General features: G+C 37.9%; 1 protein-coding gene across 3 annotated transcripts in view; it reads left to right on the top strand.

The window, feature by feature from the left end:
* The first annotated feature begins 1,248 nt into the window (after positions 1-1,248).
* LOC5520946 (dedicator of cytokinesis protein 1) overlaps positions 1,249-21,263 on the top strand; it is a 47,106-nt gene continuing 27,091 nt past the window's right edge. For 2 of the 3 annotated variants that reach the window (XM_048728567.1, XM_048728566.1), the window contains exons 1-30: positions 1,249-1,410; positions 1,548-1,631; positions 2,185-2,225; positions 2,300-2,355; positions 2,681-2,774; positions 2,887-2,979; positions 3,296-3,351; positions 3,767-3,854; positions 4,806-4,838; positions 5,459-5,610; positions 5,995-6,076; positions 7,264-7,327; positions 7,514-7,585; positions 8,225-8,300; positions 9,144-9,238; positions 11,032-11,075; positions 11,242-11,323; positions 14,085-14,138; positions 14,405-14,475; positions 15,190-15,288; positions 15,829-15,901; positions 16,510-16,613; positions 17,208-17,376; positions 17,671-17,768; positions 18,255-18,338; positions 18,796-18,896; positions 18,996-19,089; positions 19,792-19,844; positions 20,009-20,117; positions 20,881-20,951. In XM_048728567.1, coding sequence (XP_048584524.1) covers positions 1,368-1,410; positions 1,548-1,631; positions 2,185-2,225; positions 2,300-2,355; positions 2,681-2,774; positions 2,887-2,979; positions 3,296-3,351; positions 3,767-3,854; positions 4,806-4,838; positions 5,459-5,610; positions 5,995-6,076; positions 7,264-7,327; positions 7,514-7,585; positions 8,225-8,300; positions 9,144-9,238; positions 11,032-11,075; positions 11,242-11,323; positions 14,085-14,138; positions 14,405-14,475; positions 15,190-15,288; positions 15,829-15,901; positions 16,510-16,613; positions 17,208-17,376; positions 17,671-17,768; positions 18,255-18,338; positions 18,796-18,896; positions 18,996-19,089; positions 19,792-19,844; positions 20,009-20,117; positions 20,881-20,951 — 2,435 coding nt within the window. In that variant the 5' untranslated portion in view covers positions 1,249-1,367. The remainder of the gene's footprint in view (positions 1,411-1,547; positions 1,632-2,184; positions 2,226-2,299; positions 2,356-2,680; positions 2,775-2,886; positions 2,980-3,295; positions 3,352-3,766; positions 3,855-4,805; positions 4,839-5,458; positions 5,611-5,994; positions 6,077-7,263; positions 7,328-7,513; positions 7,586-8,224; positions 8,301-9,143; positions 9,239-11,031; positions 11,076-11,241; positions 11,324-14,084; positions 14,139-14,404; positions 14,476-15,189; positions 15,289-15,828; positions 15,902-16,509; positions 16,614-17,207; positions 17,377-17,670; positions 17,769-18,254; positions 18,339-18,795; positions 18,897-18,995; positions 19,090-19,791; positions 19,845-20,008; positions 20,118-20,880; positions 20,952-21,263) is intronic. The other variant, XM_048728568.1, reaches the window with a different exon arrangement.

Genomic DNA, 21,263 nt, shown 5'->3' with positions numbered 1-21,263 from the left:
ATTTCGGCATTGTTTATATAGTAATTGAAAAACATCTAAATTTGTACATAATTGTTATGCTACAGATACGCTTTTTGATAATGAGAACTCAAAAACATACTAGCCATATTGCGTGGGATTTTATACATTGTTCGCCACACTGGCGGCAATACGCGGTAACATCCACACGAAAACACGCTTAACGGATCACGCAAAAAAATGGCACGTACACGCTCTTGCCAAGCAAAGAAAAAACAAAGCCCAGCCAATGCAGCAAATCAGCAATCTCTTTAATGAGAAAAAAAACTGTGACGATGTCTGTCTATAAACTAGGATCGATAGAACTTATAATACTAATTGTTTGTGAAAAATCTGAATTATTTCAAGTGAGGGCGGATCCTACAAAGTAGGGATTGACATGTCATTTCCTGCTAAGAATTAATCCCTCGCGGTGGGTAGGGGGTAACCTTGTACCTCCTCTCGTCCTGTCACCTGTTAGCAAAGGTAGCATGAAGAAGGGAGGTTGAATTACTATATTAGTTGAAAAGATATATCTTGTCTCCTTGACAACCGAAGCTCTGTCACGCAATGTGTTGTCGTCAAAAACGGGTAGTCAGTACGCAGTCGTCAGTACGCAGCTCTTACAAGCTGCAATTTGATTGGGCAAATGAACAATATCCGCACCTCGACACAAAGAACGAGAAGAATAGAGACAAAAGAACTCTTTTGTAGAGCAAAGATAATGGGAGACAAAGCAGCTGCGTAATTACTCTCAAAAACTGGTATTCAAAAGCTGGTACTTTGCAAAATATATATATATATCTTAGCATCTCTCTCTCTCTCTCTCTCTCTCTCTCTCTCTCTCTCTCTCTCTCTCTCTCTCTCTCTCTCTCTCTCTCTCTCTCTCTCTCTCTCTCTCTCTCTCTCTCTCTCTCTCTCTCTCTCTCTCTCTCTCTCTCTCTCCTGAACACATATGGCTACCTCATCCGTTTGATTTCATTATTTTTATATTATTATTGTATTATAATAGAGCGTATGTCATCAAATTTGTTTCTTTGTTTGTCATGTAGTTACTTAAATGTGACCTGAGCATCAGTTTATTTCAGACAACGCACATTGTTATCATGTGCTACACAGCGGGCACGGGGTATATAGGATAGGAGTCGAGGGGGGGGGGGGGGGGGGGGGGGGGGGGGGGAGGGATGCTCGACTTGACCTTATATGACCGATGGGAGCCTGGGGTGGGACTCCGGCTCATAAAGGTATGGCTATTCAGCGGTGTCACCCGGAAGCGTAGGGAATGGCGTTGACCGAGGCGTTTGATCAAGATCTTTGCTGAATGTTTTCCTAAATTCCACCTGGGTTTAGAACCCTAACCGGTCTGTAACATGACCAGCTGGCGTGCAGTTAGTTCTTCACAGATTGGAGTTGGTAAGCATCGCAAGGATTTTCATTTGTTTATAAATCGAGTTCTTGATCATCCGAGCGCGAGCCAAGAAGCTCTCGATCGCCTTCTTGTTGACTTCCGCAAGCAATGTTGAATTGCGCTTTCATTTCTTTCCCTCCAGTGATCTACAACTTCAATGAAAAAGGTGCACACAAGCTGAAACTTCAGTTGGGCGAAACTGTGCAAGTGCTTGAAGAAAATGGAGGTCTTTCGTAGTTGTAGAATTTCACACTTACACTTGAAACCTGTTGCATAAAGACTTGAACCAAAACAACAATATTTACCTCTTGCTTACAATCGCTTTTGCTCACAACTATCTTTATAACTTTTGTTTACTTAATCTCAATAACCGTTTACAATCTATGGATATTTATTTTGACCTTGATGGTTATTTTTGTGTTTACGTTTGTGATGGAATGTTTGTTTATATTTATACATCATTATTATGTCCATTTATTTCATACTTCCATAAACTTAAATTTTCACATACATGCAAAAGTAAATTTAAATAGTTATGTTTGCTGTTTATTCTAAGTAAAAGTCAATATATGAAAAATAGTATGTATATTGTCACATCATCAAGTTACTGAGTTTGAATTAAAATATCTACTTTTGATTTAAAGTGTTTACTTTACTATTTTTTTATCAGAAAAAAAGGACTACAACAAATACTTAATGTTCAAAGTCACTTGAGAATAGGTGGCCTTTATTTATAGATTTAACACTATAGTAAATCTAGGTGATGTCTTGTCTTTTAGGTTGGTACAGAGGATTTTCCCTGCGGAATAAAAATTCAAGGGTAAACTGTGAATTCTTCATTGTTTTTTGTGTGTTATATTTGACTGATCTTTAGTTTGTCTGATCATGTTGCAGGGGATTTTTCCAATCTCATACGTTAAACTGCGACAACAGAAAAATGGCCAAGTGAGGTATGTGTAACGTTATTGTACAGTATTTCACTGAATGAGTTCAATTAACTGTGTAGAAATGCTTTCACATGTTTCAGATGAAAAGGAGTCCATTTTGTATTTTATTATTCATTTCTTACAGTTTTTGATTTCATATTGCATTGCATGCTTGTGGTGCAATGTCATGCAGATGTCAGCACTGTTTCAGCAGTAAGGTCTTGCAATCACACTTGTTTATTTTTTAAGGAACATGACGTGGTATACTCTAGAAAAGCTCGCTGACAAAAGAATATACATTTTTGTTTCAAGTTGTTATTTTGTACAGTTATCCATGTATTTTTTTCAGGAATAATGAGGGTGTCCTTCAGGAAATCTCACTTGTAGAAGAAATGACATCAGTTTTACGAGAATGGGGAAATATGTGGCAAAACCTTTATCTGGTACATACATAACTGTAGTTCTGATTTTATCTTCTTTATTGTCTTTTTGAGAGGAAGTAGAACACTAAAATATGGTTATACTTTTTACAACTAAAATATCTTTGAATTTTAGAGAAGAGAAGATCACCTTTTCTTGCTTGTGAAAAAGCAGATGGCAGAGTTAATGGACTGGAGAAGACAAATTCTTTCAGAAACTCTTCCTGGAGTAAGTCCTAAAATACATTTCCTCTTTTTACAGTGAGTCATCTGACAAGTCAAAATTACTATATTCATACTAAAATATTGATGTCTCCAATATATTCAAATGGGCAAGGATTGAAAACTGACCCATCTTGTTTTGTGGTTTTGCTGCCTAGGCTCTACAATCTGCCTCTCAATATTGAACTGCAAATACAGTTTTACTCTTTTATGACCCTAGAAATTGAAACCTGGGGCCAGAAAATAGAGCAGAAATACACCCAACCTTTAGTTAAATCAAGCTAGCTCAATTCGATTAAGTATTTTTTTATTTCTTTGAACAGGATCAACTAAAGCAATTGAAACAAAAGGTCACATCAACCATTGACTATGGAAACAGGTTTGTGCTATAGGGTGAGGGGTACTTTGGGTGTCGGTGCAACAGGCGGATCCAAAAAGTTTTTCTGGATTTTTGGGGGATTGAAAACTTTGCCTGATATTTTTGAGGGTCTGTTATCCCCATAATAAAGTAAAAAGGCATTGAAAACATTTAACTCACAATGACGTGCCAGTCGGGTTGTTGTCTGTGGGTGTTAAATAGTCAAGTACCACTTTGGTATGCAATCTATGGTCAGGTATTTTTGGGGTATGCATGTTTGGGCTCCGCCTGCCTCCCTGTCCTATTTATAGTGGAGTACCACCTGACCCCCCCAGGGTACTTTTCCTTGTAAATGCAGTAGGTTATAAAGTTCAAACAATCGACCGAAAGTCTTTGGTAAATAAAACCTCCATTAAATGTTGCTTAAAATCCATAGGATCATTGGACTTGACCTGGTGGTTCGTAATGATGATGGTAATATTCTTGATCCAGATTCAACAGGTGTCATTGAACTTTATAGAAGGGTAAGTGTAGGGCATAAACCATACTGTAGGACTACTATCATTGAACTTTATAGAAGGGTAAGTGTAGGGCATAAACCATACTGTAGGACTACTGTTATTGAACTTTATAGAAGGGTAAGTGTAGGGCATAAACCATACTGTAGGACTACTGTCATTGAACTTTATAGAAGGGTAAGTGTAGGGCATAAACCATACTGTAGGACTACTGTCATTGAACTTTATAGAAGGGTAAGTGTAGGGCATAAACCATACTGTAGGACTACTGTCATTGAACTTTATAGAAAGGGTAAGTGTAGGGCATAAACCATACTGTAGGACTACTATCATTGAACTTTATAGAAGGGTAAGTGTAGGGCATAAACCATACTGTAGGACTACTGTTATTGAACTTTATAGAAGGGTAAGTGTAGGGCATAAACCATACTGTAGGACTACTGTCATTGAACTTTATAGAAGGGTAAGTGTAGGGCATAAACCATACTGTAGGACTACTGTCATTGAACTTTATAGAAGGGTAAGTGTAGGGCATAAACCATACTGTAGGACTACTGTCATTGAACTTTATAGAAAGGGTAAGTGTAGGGCATAAACCAAACTGTAGGACTAATATCATTGAGCTTTATAGAAGGGTAAGTGAAGGGCATAAACCATACTGTAGGACTACTGTCATTGAACTTTATAGAAGGGTAAGTGTAGGGCATAAACCATACTGTAGGACTACTATAATTGATCTTTATAGAGTTTTGTAGGCTTGCCCACTTTTTAGAAAACTTACAATTTGTGCAACCTTACAATTGTAAAATTATATTCTAACTTCTAAGCCAAAGTTTAGTAAGTTTTTACTCGGTGTAATTAAAAGTGTAAGTATCATTTACTATGCACATGTTATGTATATTCATCACTTAATAAAATAAAAATATTTACTTTTTATATTCTTTATTTATCCTACAGCATTTAAGCACGTCCAATAAGATCCAATCATCTGTAAGTAGTACATTTTTTTTTTCAGTTGTCAGCTAGGATTTTTAGAGGGGTGGGGGATACATACGTAGACATAGATATAATACACAATTCTGTTAGGTGAAAAATCTGGTGATTCTTCATGCAAGAAATAAAAAAAAAACACTTTTTACCTCTTGTGTCGATCCCTAGTTATGTACCTACTTTATAGTTACCATTTCATTGGACATACTGTAGATATGGCAGAAAGAGATATAAAAAAAGAAGCTAGACTAGAAAAAAACACTACTTTTTGGTAACAACTGGGACTCTGCATGCCCACTCACCCACTCGAAGAAAAGCAAAGTAGAATTTCTCGCTAACTAGAACTCGGCTAACTCAAATTCCCCGCTAACTCGAACTAGGTTCGATTTCCCTTGGACCTAGTTTTGAGTCATCTTTACTCTGCTAACTCGAATTCCCAGCTAACACGAAGAAAGTTTGATTTCCCTTGGATCTAATTTTGAGTCATTTTTACTCTGCTAACTCGAATTCCCCGCTAACTCGAACTGATTTTTGCTTTCCTTCAGAGTTTGAGTTAGGGGGGTTCTACTGTATTTTAAAACATCATGTTTTATTCCATTTCATGCTTTTTCACTATTAAGAGCAGAGATGAATCTAAGAAGCTCAAGCGGGAGGCTGCCTTCTCTTCGACTCATAACATTTATGTCAATATAAAAAATGTAGTCTGTAACATCAATGATGACGCAGAAGTATTTATTTCACTGTATGATGCACGAGATGGAGAGTTTATTAGGTAAGCAAACAAGTGAACAGAGAGGCAGGTATGGGGGGAGGCTGGGAATAGCCATCTCTAAAAATTGTCATTGATTGCAGCTTCTTAGAAGATGCAAAAGAGTATTTAAAAAAGTGTATTTTAATTTTTAATATTTCTTAATATTTTAATGTAAATAATAATTCATTTTTCAACTTTAGAAGTTTAGAAGTTGCAAAGAATTTTAATAAAGACTATCTATCCATCTATCTATCTAGAATTTCTTTAAACAAATATTTTACAGTAGACATATGAGGTTTAAGTACTGTTAGGCGGCATGTCCAGTTGCTTACTTTAGTCAACATGCACATTGTACTAGTCCTCGAAGTATTTTATAATAATCACTTGCATTCTGACATTTTTCAGTGAACAGTTTGTTGTAAACTGGGACAAGGCTGGTATGCCTAAAGAAATTGATAAGCTGTATAACCTGACTGTGTTGTTTACGGTGAGTTTAACTGGCTGTTCTAATGATTATACTGTACATATTAATTTGCACTCAAGTGAATTTGTACTCAAGTAAATGTTTAAGTAACCCACAACTGGTTTTGGTTTTAAATATTGTATCCTCCACAGAAATTGTCCCTTTTTGATAAAGTTTTAGATTGTTCCATAAACCCATTAAAGATCCATATTCTCTGGTCGTTGGTCTTTTCATCTATGTGGTCATTCAAGCAATATATTTGTTGGTCTTTGCTTTAATTCAATCCAAGTACAAGACGTTTTGCTGAGGTGATCAGGCTATTTGTCATTCCTGTCTGCAGTATTCTTAACAGGGCTTCTGGAATTATGCGGAAAAAAACTCCAAATCATGCAGGATCCTTTGCTAAATTACGCGCTAAATTAAGCGGCAAAATCAATCATTACGTGCTAAATTACGCAGAATTTTGCAATACATTTTTCTTTAAAAATCAAAATTTTGCGGGATTTTTTTTTTTACTGAATTACGTGCTATATTGCACGGGATATCAACTGTTACATCCAAAATACATTTTGTACCGAAGGAAAGCACGAAATAACTTGAAAAGGTTATTTTTGTGTGAAAATATCTTAGGCAAGTTTTCATTGGCTTCTAGCCACCAGCCAATTAAAAAAGGTATTTTATTATTAGTCCTAGGCCTTCGCGGTTTAGCAAAGAACGCCTAGTCATTTTATTTGTTTTCGAAATTCAGTTCAAAATATCGCACTCTTACGGAGTATATCTCTCTTTTTTTACGAGAAATAGAGGTAAGAACCCTAAAAGAACACAACAGCTGTGAAAATAAATGTTTTGTCTTTCAAAATTTAGCCAAATTATGCGGGATTATGCTGAAATTTGTGGATTACGCGGAAAAAGCCAAATTACGCGCTTCCGCACAAGCGCGAAATTCCAGAAGCCCTGTCTTAAGAAGTCCCCCAGCACTTTGATCCAGTCGTCACTACTCATCACAAAGACCCAAAATATTTGCTGTTCACTAACCTGCTCGGAACATGCCTCTGTTCAAAGGGGTGTACCAATGTACTGGTAGTAGTTTTTTCAGAAATTGAATCAACCTGGAAATGCCACATCAACCAAACCCTAAAGCAATATCTCTTAAATAAGGTGTATATACCCATACCCTGATGTATGTCTTGTGCCTGTTTTTTGCTATCCAGGATCTAGGAACTAAAGATCTTAAAAGAGATCGCGTCTTTCTTGTGTGTCAAATAATCCGAGTAGGTGAGTAGTTTCTAATTGTTATATTCATTATTACACCTTTTTGTGATCAGGCATTACCCTTTATCACAATTTTTGGAATGTGATCATCCTCCTTTGCTGCTGCAATACAGTATCTCTGTGGTTGCTCCATCAACTATGTACCCATACATCTTAGTTTATTTGTTTTTATTGTGTCTTTGTTTCAAGGCCGAATGGATCTCAAAGAGCCGGCCAGTAAAAAGCTGACTAAAAACTTGAGAAGGTGTTTTGGAGGTGCAGGTATGAACATTGGTTTGCAAAAGTGGACTGCCTAGCTTTTGATTATGAATATTAACTTAATTGGGTACTATATTTTGCAGGCAATTAATTGCTTGAAAAATGGGTTGGCAGATTTCATGAGAATTTAATTTCATGATTTAGGGGCATAATAATGTGGAATTACATTTTTTGAAAATGTCAAAAGCTTTTTTTCAACTTTTCTCCTCAAGAATGATATTAAACAGAACAAAGAAAATTGAGACAACAAATTATTTTGTGCTTACATCAAAGCAGGAAAAGTTTTTGATCATCTCATCAATTTAAGGAAACAACGAGAAAAATAAACATGTGAGGTTATTAAATTTTGCAAAATTCAGAAAATTAAAGGATCTAGGAATAAGTCCAAAAAAGACAGAGTGCACAATTCCACCTTACAGCAAAATCTTGTTTACTGTACTCATCACAATTAAAAAATTATTTTGATAGACTAGAAAGTGTTTCTTTTTATTTTATTTAGCCTTCTTACCTTGGCTTTGTATTTTATGGTAATTTAATTATATGCACCTTAAGTGCACATAAAATGAAATGGGTTGTTAGGAAAACAAGGACAGAGGGAATTCAGCCAAGAAAATGTTTCCAAAGTTAGCACCTTTTTTTCAGTGTTGAATCTGTCTGATCTGATGTCTGGCAAGGTTCAATATGAGGACGACAAGGAGCACTTCCTGCAGCTACATGTGTAAGGATTTGTCTTTTTTATGTATAAATCTGAACTCTGAGGTCTTGTAAAACAAACAATAAACGAGGTGGATATAAACTTGTATTATCTGTTAATTTTCCTAAAAAAATATTTCATGCAAAACATACAACCAACCAACCATGTAGCCAATATTCTGCAGTATGGTAGCCACATCCTTGCTCAGTTTACCATTAGACAAAAGAAATGCCAGCCAGGAGCAAATAAGGAGCTATGTATCAGTGTTTTATAGCTCACCTGTTTGCATAGAGCTTTTTATAACATAGGTTTTTGAGCCAGCAGAGACTTGTTTCCCAAAATACTGAAAAGGATATATTAACATTGTCACCTTGTACATTGTTTGTTGGACCAAATATTTGAGATGAAATGAGTATGTTCTAATGAGCCAACAAGTCTAGCCATGGTTTATGTTTTAATCATAATTCTTCCAAATCCCCAAACACCTTTTGCCCAATGTATCTGTATTTATGTAACACTGCATTTTCTTTGGAAAATGTTCAAGTATTTTTTTTATTCTTCTGTGCCATTTTCTTTTGTTAATTTATGAGATTAATATTTTTTCATCTACAGTAACACAGCAAAATACTAACAGAAACAATGAATTGAAACTATTAGTTTATATTTATTTTGCTGATAGAACTCATTCTCAATCTTTGTCATTAAAGAGTATTACCATTCAATGAAGCACATGATGTAAGTTACACATTTTTATTTTTCTAAGGGTTGACAATTACCATTATTAGATAATTTAAATCACATGAAATAACAGTAATATTAACATTGCCTAACCCATAACCCGTAATAAACAGTTACTTACGGCCTCAGGGTTCCATTCAGAGTTCCTGAGAACCAGTTTATGCATGATTGGATCAAGAAGATGATAGCCTCACAGCTTGCAGACTCCAAGGGAACAGGACAAGGTAAAGATGGGTTCACACACACCAACAACAAGGGCACAGGGCAAGGTAAAGACTATTTCACACGCAACAACAGCCCGGGCACAGGGCAAGGTAAAGATTAGTTCACACACACACCAACAACAAGGGCACAGGGCAAGGTAAAGATGGGTTCACACACACCAACAACAAGGGCACAGGTCAAGGTAAAGAGGGGTTCACACACCAACAACAAGGGCACAGGGCAAGGTAAAGAGGGGTTCACACACACCAACAACAAGGGCACAGGTCAAGGTAAAGATGGGTTCACACACACACCAACAACAAGGGCACAGGGCAAGGTAAAGATGGGTTCACACACACCAACAACAAGGGCACAGGGCAAGGTAAAGATGGGTTCACACACACCAACAACAAGGGCACAGGTCAAGGTAAAGACTATTTCACACGCAACAACAGCCCGGGCACAGGGCAAGGTAAAGATTAGTTCACACACACACCAACAACAAGGGCACAGGGCAAGGTAAGATGGGTTCACACACAACAGCAACAAGGGCACAGGGCAAGTGTAAAGATGGGTTCACACACAACAACAGCAAAGACACAGGGCAAGGTAGAGACTAGTTCACACACACTAACAACAACGGAAAAAGGCAAGTGTAAAGATGGGTTCATGTACACAACCTCAACAACAAGGGCACAGGGTCAGGTAAAGACGGGTTCACACACACCAACAACAAGGGCACAGGGCAAGGTAAAGACGGGTTCACACACACCAACAACAAGGGCACAGGGCAAGGTACAGACTGGTTCACACAGACCAACATCACAGGCACAGGGCAAGGTAAAGACTGGTTCACACACAACAACAACACAGACACAGGACAAGGTAAAGACTAGTTCACACACAACAACAGCACAGGCACAGGGCAAGGTAAAGATGGGTTCACACACACCAATAGTACAAGCACAGGGCAAGGTAAAGACTGGTTCACACACAACAACAGCACAGGCACAGGGCAAGGTAAAGACTGGTTCACACACACCAACAACAAAGGCAAAGGGCAAGTGTAAAGAATTGTTCTCACACACCAACAGCACAGGCACAGGGCAATGTAAAGATGGGTTCACACACAACAACAGCAAGGGCAAAGGGTAAGTGTAAAGAATTGTTCTCACACACCAACAACAAGGGCACAGGTCAAGGTAAAGACTGGTTCACATGCACCAACAACAAGGACACAGGGCAAGGTAAAGAGTAGTTCACACACACCAACAACAAAGGCACAGGCCAAGGTGAAGATGGGTTAACACACAACAGCAAAGGCACAGGGAAAGGTAAAGACTGGTTCACACACACCAACAACAAGGGCACAGGTCAAGGTAAAGACTGGTTCACATGCACCAACAACAAGGACACAGGGCAAGGTAAAGAATTGTTCTCACACACCAACAAGGGCACAGGGCAAGGTAAAGATAGGTTTACACACAACATGATAGGCACAGGGCAAGGTAAAGACTGGTTCACACACACCAACAACAAGGGCACAGGTCAAGGTAAAGAGTAGTTCACACACACCAACAACAAAGGCACAGGTCAAGGTGAAGATGGGTTAACACACAACAGCAAAGGCACAGGGAAAGGTAAAGACTGGTTCGCCAACAACAACAAGGGCACAGGGCAAGTTTAAGGCCTGAAAAAATCAGTGCATGTCAATCATCACACACTTTTTAAACAACAGCTAAAATTGGCAAGAATCACTGTTGTCTTGGTCTTCAAAATCTACACATCTCATATTATTTTTTTTTTGCTTAAGGAATTTGGGTATCTGTTAAAGTACTTGAAGGAAATGAAGAACAGGTACTGTAAGATCTTGGGTAGTATTTTTTACTAATGTCAGGCTTGGGTTTAATTTAACATATCATCCCTTACTGTAGATTCTTTTATGTAATGGCCTGTAATAGAATTTGTCATACTTAAAACATACACAGTACCCAGCCTAAGTTTGTCTTCCTTTGATCTTTAGATAAGAGAAGAGAACCCTCTTTTAATGAACAAACACACTGCTATTGCTCGCAAGCAAGGCTTCCCAGAGGTTATCATGCCAGGTGGGTATTCCATGCCACACCTTATGAATATGGTACAGCAAACTGATAAATATGATACAGTAAACTGATAAATATGATACAGTAAACTGATAAATATGATACAGCAAACTGATAAATATGATACAGCAAACTGATAAATATGATACAGTAAACTGATAAATATGGCACAGCAAACTGATAAATATGGTACAGTAAACTGATAAATATGATACAGCAAACTGATAAATATGATACAGCAAACTGATAAATATGATACAGCAAACTGATAAATATGGTACAGCAAACTGATAAATATGATACAGTAAACTGATAAATATGATACAGCAAACTGATAAATATGATACAGTAAACTGATAAATATGGTACAGCAAACTGATAAATATGATACAGTAAACTGATAAATATGGTACAGCAAACTGATAAATATGATACAGTAAACTGATAAATATGATACAGCAAACTGATAAATATGATACAGCAAACTGATAAATATGGTACAGCAAACTGATAAATATGATACAGCAAACTGATAAATATGGTACAGCAAACTGATAAATATGATACAGCAAACTGATAAATATGATACAGCAAACTGATAAATATGATACAGTAAACTGATAAATATGATACAGCAAACTGATAAATATGATACAGTAAACTGATAAATATGATACAGCAAACTGATAAATATGATACAGTAAACTGATAAATATGATAAAGTAAACTGATAAATATGATACAGCAAACTGATAAATATGGCACAGCAAACTGATAAATATGGCACAGCAAACTGATAAATATGGCACAGCAAACTGATAAATATGGCACAGCAAACTGATAAATATGGCACAGCAAACTGATAATTATGGCACAGCAAACTGATAAATGTGGCACAGCAAACTGATAAATGTGGCACAGCAAACTGATAAATATGGCACAGCAAACTGATAAATATGGCACAGCAAACTGATAAATATGGTAGAGCAAACTGATAAATATGGTACAGCAAACTGATAAATATGATACAGCATACTGATAAATATGGTACAGCAAACTGATAAATATGATAAAGCAAACTGATAAATATGATAAAGCAAACTGATAAATATGATAAAGTAAACTGATAAATATGATACAGCAAACTGATAAATATGGCACAGCAAACTGATAAATATGATACAGCAAACTGATAAATATGGCACAGCAAACTGATAAATATGGCACAGCAAACTGATAAATATGGCACAGCAAACTGATAAATATGATACAGCAAACTGATAAATATGATACAGTAAACTGATAAATATGATACAGTAAACTGATAAATATGATACAGCAAACTGATAAATATGATACAGCAAACTGATAAATATGATACAGTAAACTGATAAATATGGCACAGCAAACTGATAAATATGGTACAGTAAACTGATAAATATGATACAGCAAACTGATAAATATGATACAGTAAACTGATAAATATGGCACAGCAAACTGATAAATATGATACAGTAAACTGATAAATATGATACAGCAAACTGATAAATATGATACAGTAAACTGATAAATATGATACAGCAAACTGATAAATATGATACAGCAAACTGATAAATATGATACAGTAAACTGATAAATATGATACAGCAAACTGATAAATATGATACAGTAAACTGATAAATATGATACAGCAAACTGATAAATATGATACAGTAAACTGATAAATATGATAAAGCAAACTGATAAATATGGTACAGTAAACTGATAAATATGATAAAGCAAACTGATAAATATGATACAGCAAACTGATAAATATGATACAGTAAACTGATAAATATGATAAAGCAAACTGATAAATATGATACAGCAAACTGATAAATATGATACAGCAAACTGATAAATATGGCACAGCAAACTGATAAATATGGCACAGCAAACTGATAAATATGGCACAGCAAACTGATAAATATGGCACAGCAAACTGATAAATATGGCACAGCAAACTGATAAATATGGCACAGCAAACTGATAAATATGGCACAGCAAACTGATAAATATGGCACAGCAAACTGATAAATATGGCACAGCAAACTGATAAATATGGCACAGCAAACTGATAAATATGGCACAGCAAACTGATAAATATGGCACAGCAAACTGATAAATATGGCACAGCAAACTGATAAATATGGCACAGCAAACTGATAAATATGGCACAGCAAACTGATAAATATGGCACAGCAAACTGATAAATATGGCACAGCAAACTGATAAATATGGCACAGCAAACTGATAAATATGGCACAGCAAACTGATAAATATGGCACAGCAAACTGATAAATATGGCACAGCAAACTGATAAATATGGCACAGCAAACTGATAAATATGGCACAGCAAACTGATAAATATGGCACAGCAAACTGATAAATATGGCACAGCAAACTGATAAATATGGCACAGCAAACTGATAAATATGGCACAGCAAACTGATAAATATGGCACAGCAAACTGATAAATATGGCACAGCAAACTGATAAATATGGCACAGCAAACTGATAAATATGGCACAGCAAACTGATAAATATGGCACAGCAAACTGATAAATATGGTACAGCCACCTTATGGTACAGTCACCCAATTAATATGGTACAGCTACCTAATAAATATGGTACAGCCACCAAAAACGTTGACATACCAGAAAAGTGCATTGTGGGTAATACAATTCCATGCTGATCAGATCATGGGTATTGTCTCTGTTTGCAGGTGATGTGAGAAATGACCTGTATGTGACAGTGCTGTCAGGAGAGTTTGAAAGAGGTAGGTGTCTCTAAAAAAACATTCTTTTTTATTGAGGATTCTGCACTCAAATTTTTAATCACAGTTCTCGAAAGGCATGTGGATGAAATAAAAACACTACAGTCCCCCATATATATATATTTTTGTTATAATTTGTTTCAATGGATCGAAGGGCTTATTTCTCTTAGGCTGTTGTCATAATGTTGTGTTATACAATTGTAGAGGCAATGAATTTTGCAATAAATGTGTTTGTTTTAAATAAAAAGCTAACCATTGTCATTATTCAGGCCACAAAACAGCGAACAAGAACATTGAGGTTACTATGCATGTGCTTTCAGACAATGGGGACATTCTTGAGGTAAGTCACATGGATAAGTCACGTGGATAAGTCACGTAGAAAAGTCATTTGGATAAGCCAAGTGGATAAGTCACATGCATAAGATATGTGGATTAGTCATATGGAAGGCCATATGGATAAGACATGTGGAAAAGTCACGTGGTTAAGTCACATGGATAAGTCACGTGGATAGGTCACGTGGATAAGTCACATGGATTAATCACGTGGAAGGTCATATGGATAAGGCATGGGGATAAGTCTGATGGATAAGTCATGTGGATAAGTCACATGGAAGGTCATATGGATAAGGCAATGTGTATAAGTCACATGGATAAGTCACGTGGATAAGTCACATGGAAGGTCATATGGATAAGGCATGGGGATAAGTCACATGGATAAGTCATGTGGATAAGTCACATGGAAGGTCGTATGGATAAGGCAATGTGTATAAGTCACGGGATAAGTCACATGGAAGGTCATATGAATAAGGCAATGTGGATAAGTCACATGGATAAGACATGGATAAGTCACGGAATAAGTCACAGGATAAATCACATGGATAAGTCACATGGAAGGTCATATAAATAAGGCAATGTGGATAAGTCACATGAATAATTCACGGGATAAGTCACATGGAAGGTCATATAGATAAGGCAACATGGTTGAGTCACGTGGATAAGTCATGGTTGTTAAGACCTCAGGAAGCCTTTCTAACTGAAAATTGTTTCTTGGCAGAATGTGATTAGTTACGGCGCAGGGGAGGATCTGGTTAGTGAGTACCGCTCTGTGATTTACTACCACAGTGGCAAGCCAGAGTGGCATGAAACTATCAAGGTGACGATGTGATACAATCCCCACCCCAACACCCAGCATCGTATGTCATGCAGTGATACAACCCCCACCCCAACGTACAGCATAATATGTCATGCAGTGATACAATCCCCACCCCAACGCACAGCATCATATGTCATGCAGTGATACAATCCCCACCCCAACGCACAGCATCATATGTCATGCAGTGATACAATCCCCACCCCAACGCACAGCATCATATGTCATGCAGTATTATGACATGTAAACATGATGTATTGATACGAACAGCACCACTATCCAGATACCGATGTTTTCATAAGTTTAATGTCCAATATCCAAACACCTTGAATAACGAAAAGCTTCAATCTATTTGTAGTCTTTAATTTGTCTTTCAAAAATGTTGAGAATTTTGAATTCTCAAAACAAAACAACATTGTTACGCAAGCTGGATCAACAGACATACAATTATTTTAATTTGAAACTTTCACGAGAAGCATATGCCCAGTGTTTGCGGCCAGCAGTGTGACTGTCTCTGAAATATGTCATTGTTCCTATCTGCAGCTGGCAGTTCCCATTGAACAGTTCTACGAGTCTCATCTTCGGTTCACGTTCAAACATCGATCTAGCGGAGAAGGTGAGATCTGGAGCAATTTGCAAATCTTTTTGAGATACAAAAATTATGACCTGCTCAACAATGAATGTGTAAGGTGTGAGGTATGTAACACTACTTAGACAATATCAAGTTCTTGTCCTTTTAGTAACTAGTGACCAATGCTTCGTGTAACATCAGTCCCCGAGACTGTCTGGCTTTGTCGCTCTCCTAGAAAATAAATTACATATTTGTGCTACAGTTCTCTAAATCCTAGGTATATCCATAGCTTATGGTGGTGGTATTTGTTGTCGTTTTTCCTTATGCATCTTCTCCGTGTCCAAAATTCCTGGTCAGCTCATCTTCACCCCTCTAGCAAGAGCATACCCTTCTTTTTGTCCAGAGTTACCTAAAATTTTAAAATGCTATTCATCCGCGTGCATCTTTGGCCCGCCATGCTTGCACTGTATATTTTGCGGCGTTAGAGTCTTTGCCGGCTTGCCAAAAACTATCGTTATTATCTTTATTAAATCGACTTCAGATGGATTTATTTCATGTGTTTTCATGATTATAAGTGGGGAATGTTATTAGAGGATCTCATTCCTTTGTTATTGTTCTATAATTGTTAATAAATTTATTTTCGTTTTTTATAGAAAAGGATAAGAGTCAGAAGGTGTTCGCATTTGCGTTCGTTCGATTGATGCAGCGAGACGGCACAACCCTTAAGGATGGCACTCACGAGCTTATGGTCTTCAAGGTCAGTAGACCTGCACTCCTGGTATAGATTGCTTTCCTGTGTAAGATTTTTCAGTGTCACTACTTCCGGTAAAGTTGACATTTTTGCCTTTTGGACGCAGTGGCTCCTGGAATTTTTAATGTCAGTTTTTATGGTATGGCTCGCCTTCCATTTTTAGCCCACAATGCATCCCGGGACTCTGTATCCTCTCGACCCTACACCTCGCAGCTCTGTTTTTATTTAGCGGGCGGAGCTAAGTACACTTGGCCTTTGAATTACGCTGCAGGATTATACAGTCTTTAGTAAAGGTGTTATAACGGTGCTCATATGTGAGTTGAATCGGGCTTGAGAATAGCAGCATTCTATCACATATTACATTGTTCGAAGTTTTCTTTTCGCATTTAAAGGCATGCTATTGAGTTGGAGCTCCAAATATTCCCAAGGAAGTTAATGATGCAAAAAAAAAAAAAAAAACTACACAAAAATATGCACAAAACATGTGCGGAATGTTAAGTTTTCTCCAGGCTGTCTGTTCTTTTTAGGTTTGGAGCAGTTCCGGCTATGTAAAGGCCTTTTCGAAGACATGTTATTTACCTACTCATTTTTTTTTTGTAGTGCAACTCGACCAAAGTGCTGCCATCCACATACTTGCAGTCTGCTTCGTTTAAAATCGAACAGACTCTGATGAACCCTCCCACCAAGGGCGGGGCCGATGCTGCGGCATACTGCAATGACAAATTTAATATCAAGACCCTACTATGCTCCACAAAGCTCACACAGAACCGTAAGGATAACCATTGCATAACTATACGGTGTACCTGCAAACAGAAAAACCTCAAATCGATAAACATCGAAAATATTCGTGTGATGTCTCTTCCTACCAAGTAAATGCTAGAAATTGAAGAGGTGGATGGAAAAGTTTCAACGCCTGATTTGTCGCTTGTGATTTGTAATAAAAAAAAACTTAACTTTTTACCAATGTGACATGGAGTTATATTCGAAAGGGAGAACACCAATTTTTAGCTCACTCATTTTTCTAATCTGTGACTCGAGTGCTGTTGTTCTGGTTGGCTTCTAGTGGATTTACTTGGCCTGCTGAAGTGGCGACAGATGCCAGGCAAGCTGAAAGATGTCCTGGTGACTCTGATGAAAGTCAGTGGGGAAGAGATCGTCAAGGTACTTACAAATGATAATAATGATGATGGTGATGATGGTAATGATAGTGACGTTGGTGGTGATGAAGCAGGGCTCAAAATATTGATGGGGGGGGGGGGAAACAATACAGGAACATTAAGAAAAAATATGGGGCACAACCATGTCCTACCTACATTTCCTTGTAATACTTTACAGATGTTGGGAGCGCCATTTTTTTTTGTGGGGGGGGGGGGGCAATGATGTTGGTGATCATGATTGTGGTGGTGATGATGATGATGTTAGTGTTTGGATGATGTTAGTGTTTGTTGTGATACCAGAGGAAGTGGCTGCTGGTGAGAAAGACCATGAGTGCTTGAGTGCCGTCGGGATGCTAATGATGATGTTAGTGATGGATATGCTGGCTCAGGGGCAAACCCATGGGGTCTTCTCTGACAAAATACTACAGTATCATGCATTCACACTGTTGTGTTATAACATTTTATGCCATTTTGTCATTCGTTTGTTTAGTTCCTCACGGACACATTTGATGCCTTGTTCGCAATCCTCAACGAGAATGCAAGGAAATACGACAAGCTTGTGTTTGATGCCTTGGTAAGCAGTCATTAACTGCCAAATCTTTAGACTGCATGGCTCGTAGTTTATATGTTTGCCATCTTTGTTATCGTTGTGTATTTGTGTATTTTTATTGATGTGTATTGGTGACGTTACTACGGCTATTATTTGGCGTCTTTGTGGGTGTTATTTCTCAAGTATATCTGACGTGCGTCTGACGCACAGATGATGTCACAGTTCGTCATGAACAAAAAAGTACGCAACGAGACGCAGCCGAGTTTTGTGACTTGTTTGTGATACGATGTGACGTCTTCTATGCATCTATAAGAGAACAGTTCTATACAACAAGAAATGTAATTTTACATTACAATCTAGTCGTGTGACGTAATTGCGTGATGTCTATGCTGCTGTTGAGTGACACGACTGCGTAATGTCCATTATGTTACGTGGTTGCATGACATCTATGCAAAAATTGCGTGACTGTTTTCTTTTACAGGTGTTCACCATCAGTCTACTAGCAGACAAGAAGTACCACCACTTCCGCCCTGTGCTGGAGGCGTACATCGACAATCACTTTGCCGCCACCATTGTCCACTCGTAAGGACCCCTGTCTGCCATCTTGTGTTGATTACCGGACTAACAGGTCGATCTAGTGTTAATAACTCGACTAACAAGCTGACCTTTTGTTTAAAACAGAACTTTGATTGCCGTCTATAAAGAATACATCGCATATGCTGAGCGTGATAGCCTGGAGAGGGCGAGGATGGACCTGCTACTGAAAGCCATGAAGGTTAAAAAACCATTTTAAAAATAAACGTGATGGTAGGCATAGTCATTACGGAATTTATAAGGGGCATTTGCACTCATGTACTAAGGAAATTAAAAAAAAAAAGATGTAATAAAATAAAATGCGATAGTGTGGGTAAAAAACGCTGCAAAACCTCCCAGCTTACCTCATTCAAGTGTAATGAAAAGAAAGGGAACAATTTTCTGCGAAATGGATTATATAAGGAGGATTTAGTTTGTATACTTAATGGTTCCAGTAAGCCTACAGTTTGTACCAAAATCGAAGTACTATTTTTTTAATCCAATCCCATCCTCTTGATGTGAGAGATTCAATCCAATGGTATTAATTTAGAGATTAAAGGTTAATCGGTTAACCTAGATAGTTATTTTAAATATTCTGCATGATTTTGCTGTTTTTTTGCTCTACAAACAACACTGAAACCACTCTACCAGGCAAGTGTCCTGTCGAGATCGTTTTGATGAGTGGTAATTTATTGGATTCTTGTACAACCCCTCATGATCGAGCAGATCGCTTTAAATTCTAAATGTTAGATTAAACCATAGCAAAGACGTAAGAAACGTGCCATGTTATTGAGATGTTTTTATAGAACATTGTGATTGCAGCAATGATGGTTTGTTGTCTGCATTGTCATGATCATGATATTGACAATGAAACCACTTTGAGTAACCTTCACGTCTCTAACAGGCTATGGAATACATCTTTAAATTCATCGTTCAGTCCAGAATACTCTACGAGAGGTAAGCGGGGAAGTATAAAAAGTCTAACTCTGGTTTATATGTGGACTACAGCTTTGGATGTGATTACACTTCTCCATTTGTTTCAATGTGATCTCACATGTAAGAATGGTAGTTGTTGTTGGACATTTCAAATCTTATCTTGAGAAACCCCTTCATATCTGTAGGTTCAATGGCTCTAAAGGACACGCTGAATTCCAGGAGGACCTGCGAGGGATGTTCCACTCCTTAGTCAACCTGATGACAAACACAAAAAATGAGACCCTTCTTACACAGGTAAAAGAGGCTATTCAATGGGGAGTGGGTGTGGGTATAAGGGGCAAATGACCCTAAGTATGAGGAGACCCATCTTAAGATACAGGGGGCTATACAAGAGGGTGGTCATATTGGGCAAAATTATCCCATGTATGAGACCCTTGTTACACAGGTAGAGGAGGCTATACAAGGAGGAGGGGGGAGTATATGGGGCAAATGACCCCATGTATAAGTAGACCCTTCTAAAGGTACAGGGAGCTATACAAGGGGGGGTCATATTGGGCAAATTACCCCATGTATGAGACCCTTCTTATTAATTATTGATATTAGTAATTAATTATAACAGTAAGGTGATCCCTAAGAAGTAAACCCTTCCCATACACGCACACACAGGGCGTATCCACAAGTGGGAGGGAGCTGATATAGGGCAAATAACCTGATGTATAAGGAGACCCTTCTTAAGGTACATGGGGCTATACAAGGATGGGAGTAAATAGGGCAATATACCCCATGTATAAGACCCCTTTAATTATTTTCCGAAGGGTGATCCCTAAGAAGTAAACCCTTTTCATACATGCACGCACGGGGCGTATCCACAAGTGGGGGGGAGCTGATATGGGGCAGGTGACATTCAGAGAATAAGGACATTATTATGTACGCTCGCACAGGGCGTATCCACGAGTGCGAGGGAACTGACATAGGGCAGAAAAAATGACCTTCAAGGGGGTGTGGCCTGTACTCAAAAAGGGCTGGTGATCCTTATCCATCTTGTCTCTCCTGACAGGGTGCGGCTCTCAAATATTTCCCCGCAACCTTCGAGCACCTGCTACAGGTCTTTGATGCAAAGGAATTAGCGTAAGTAAACACATTGTTTGGGGAAAGCCCTAGGCTATCAAAAAACATCTTTTGTTATCATGAGAATCGCCAAGTATCAGACTTTTCCGCGATAACATACAACGAGGGAGATATAGATATAGTCGGCCCTTTCCTGACACGAGGTTCACACGAGGCATGAGTTCTACTGGGCTACTTTCTCATGGATACCATGGGTCATGCTAAGTACCTTGTCGTATTACCGCATTGAACCCATACTTCAGAATTGTCAAACCTCTTACAGCTTCGAAAAATTCTTTGCAAAGGGGAAGGCAAATAAAATCCAGTCTAGTC

This window comes from Nematostella vectensis, chromosome 6, assembly GCF_932526225.1.
Source record: "Nematostella vectensis chromosome 6, jaNemVect1.1, whole genome shotgun sequence".
Lineage (NCBI taxonomy): Eukaryota > Metazoa > Cnidaria > Anthozoa > Actiniaria > Edwardsiidae > Nematostella > Nematostella vectensis.
This window is presented reverse-complemented; position numbering and strand designations above follow the sequence as displayed.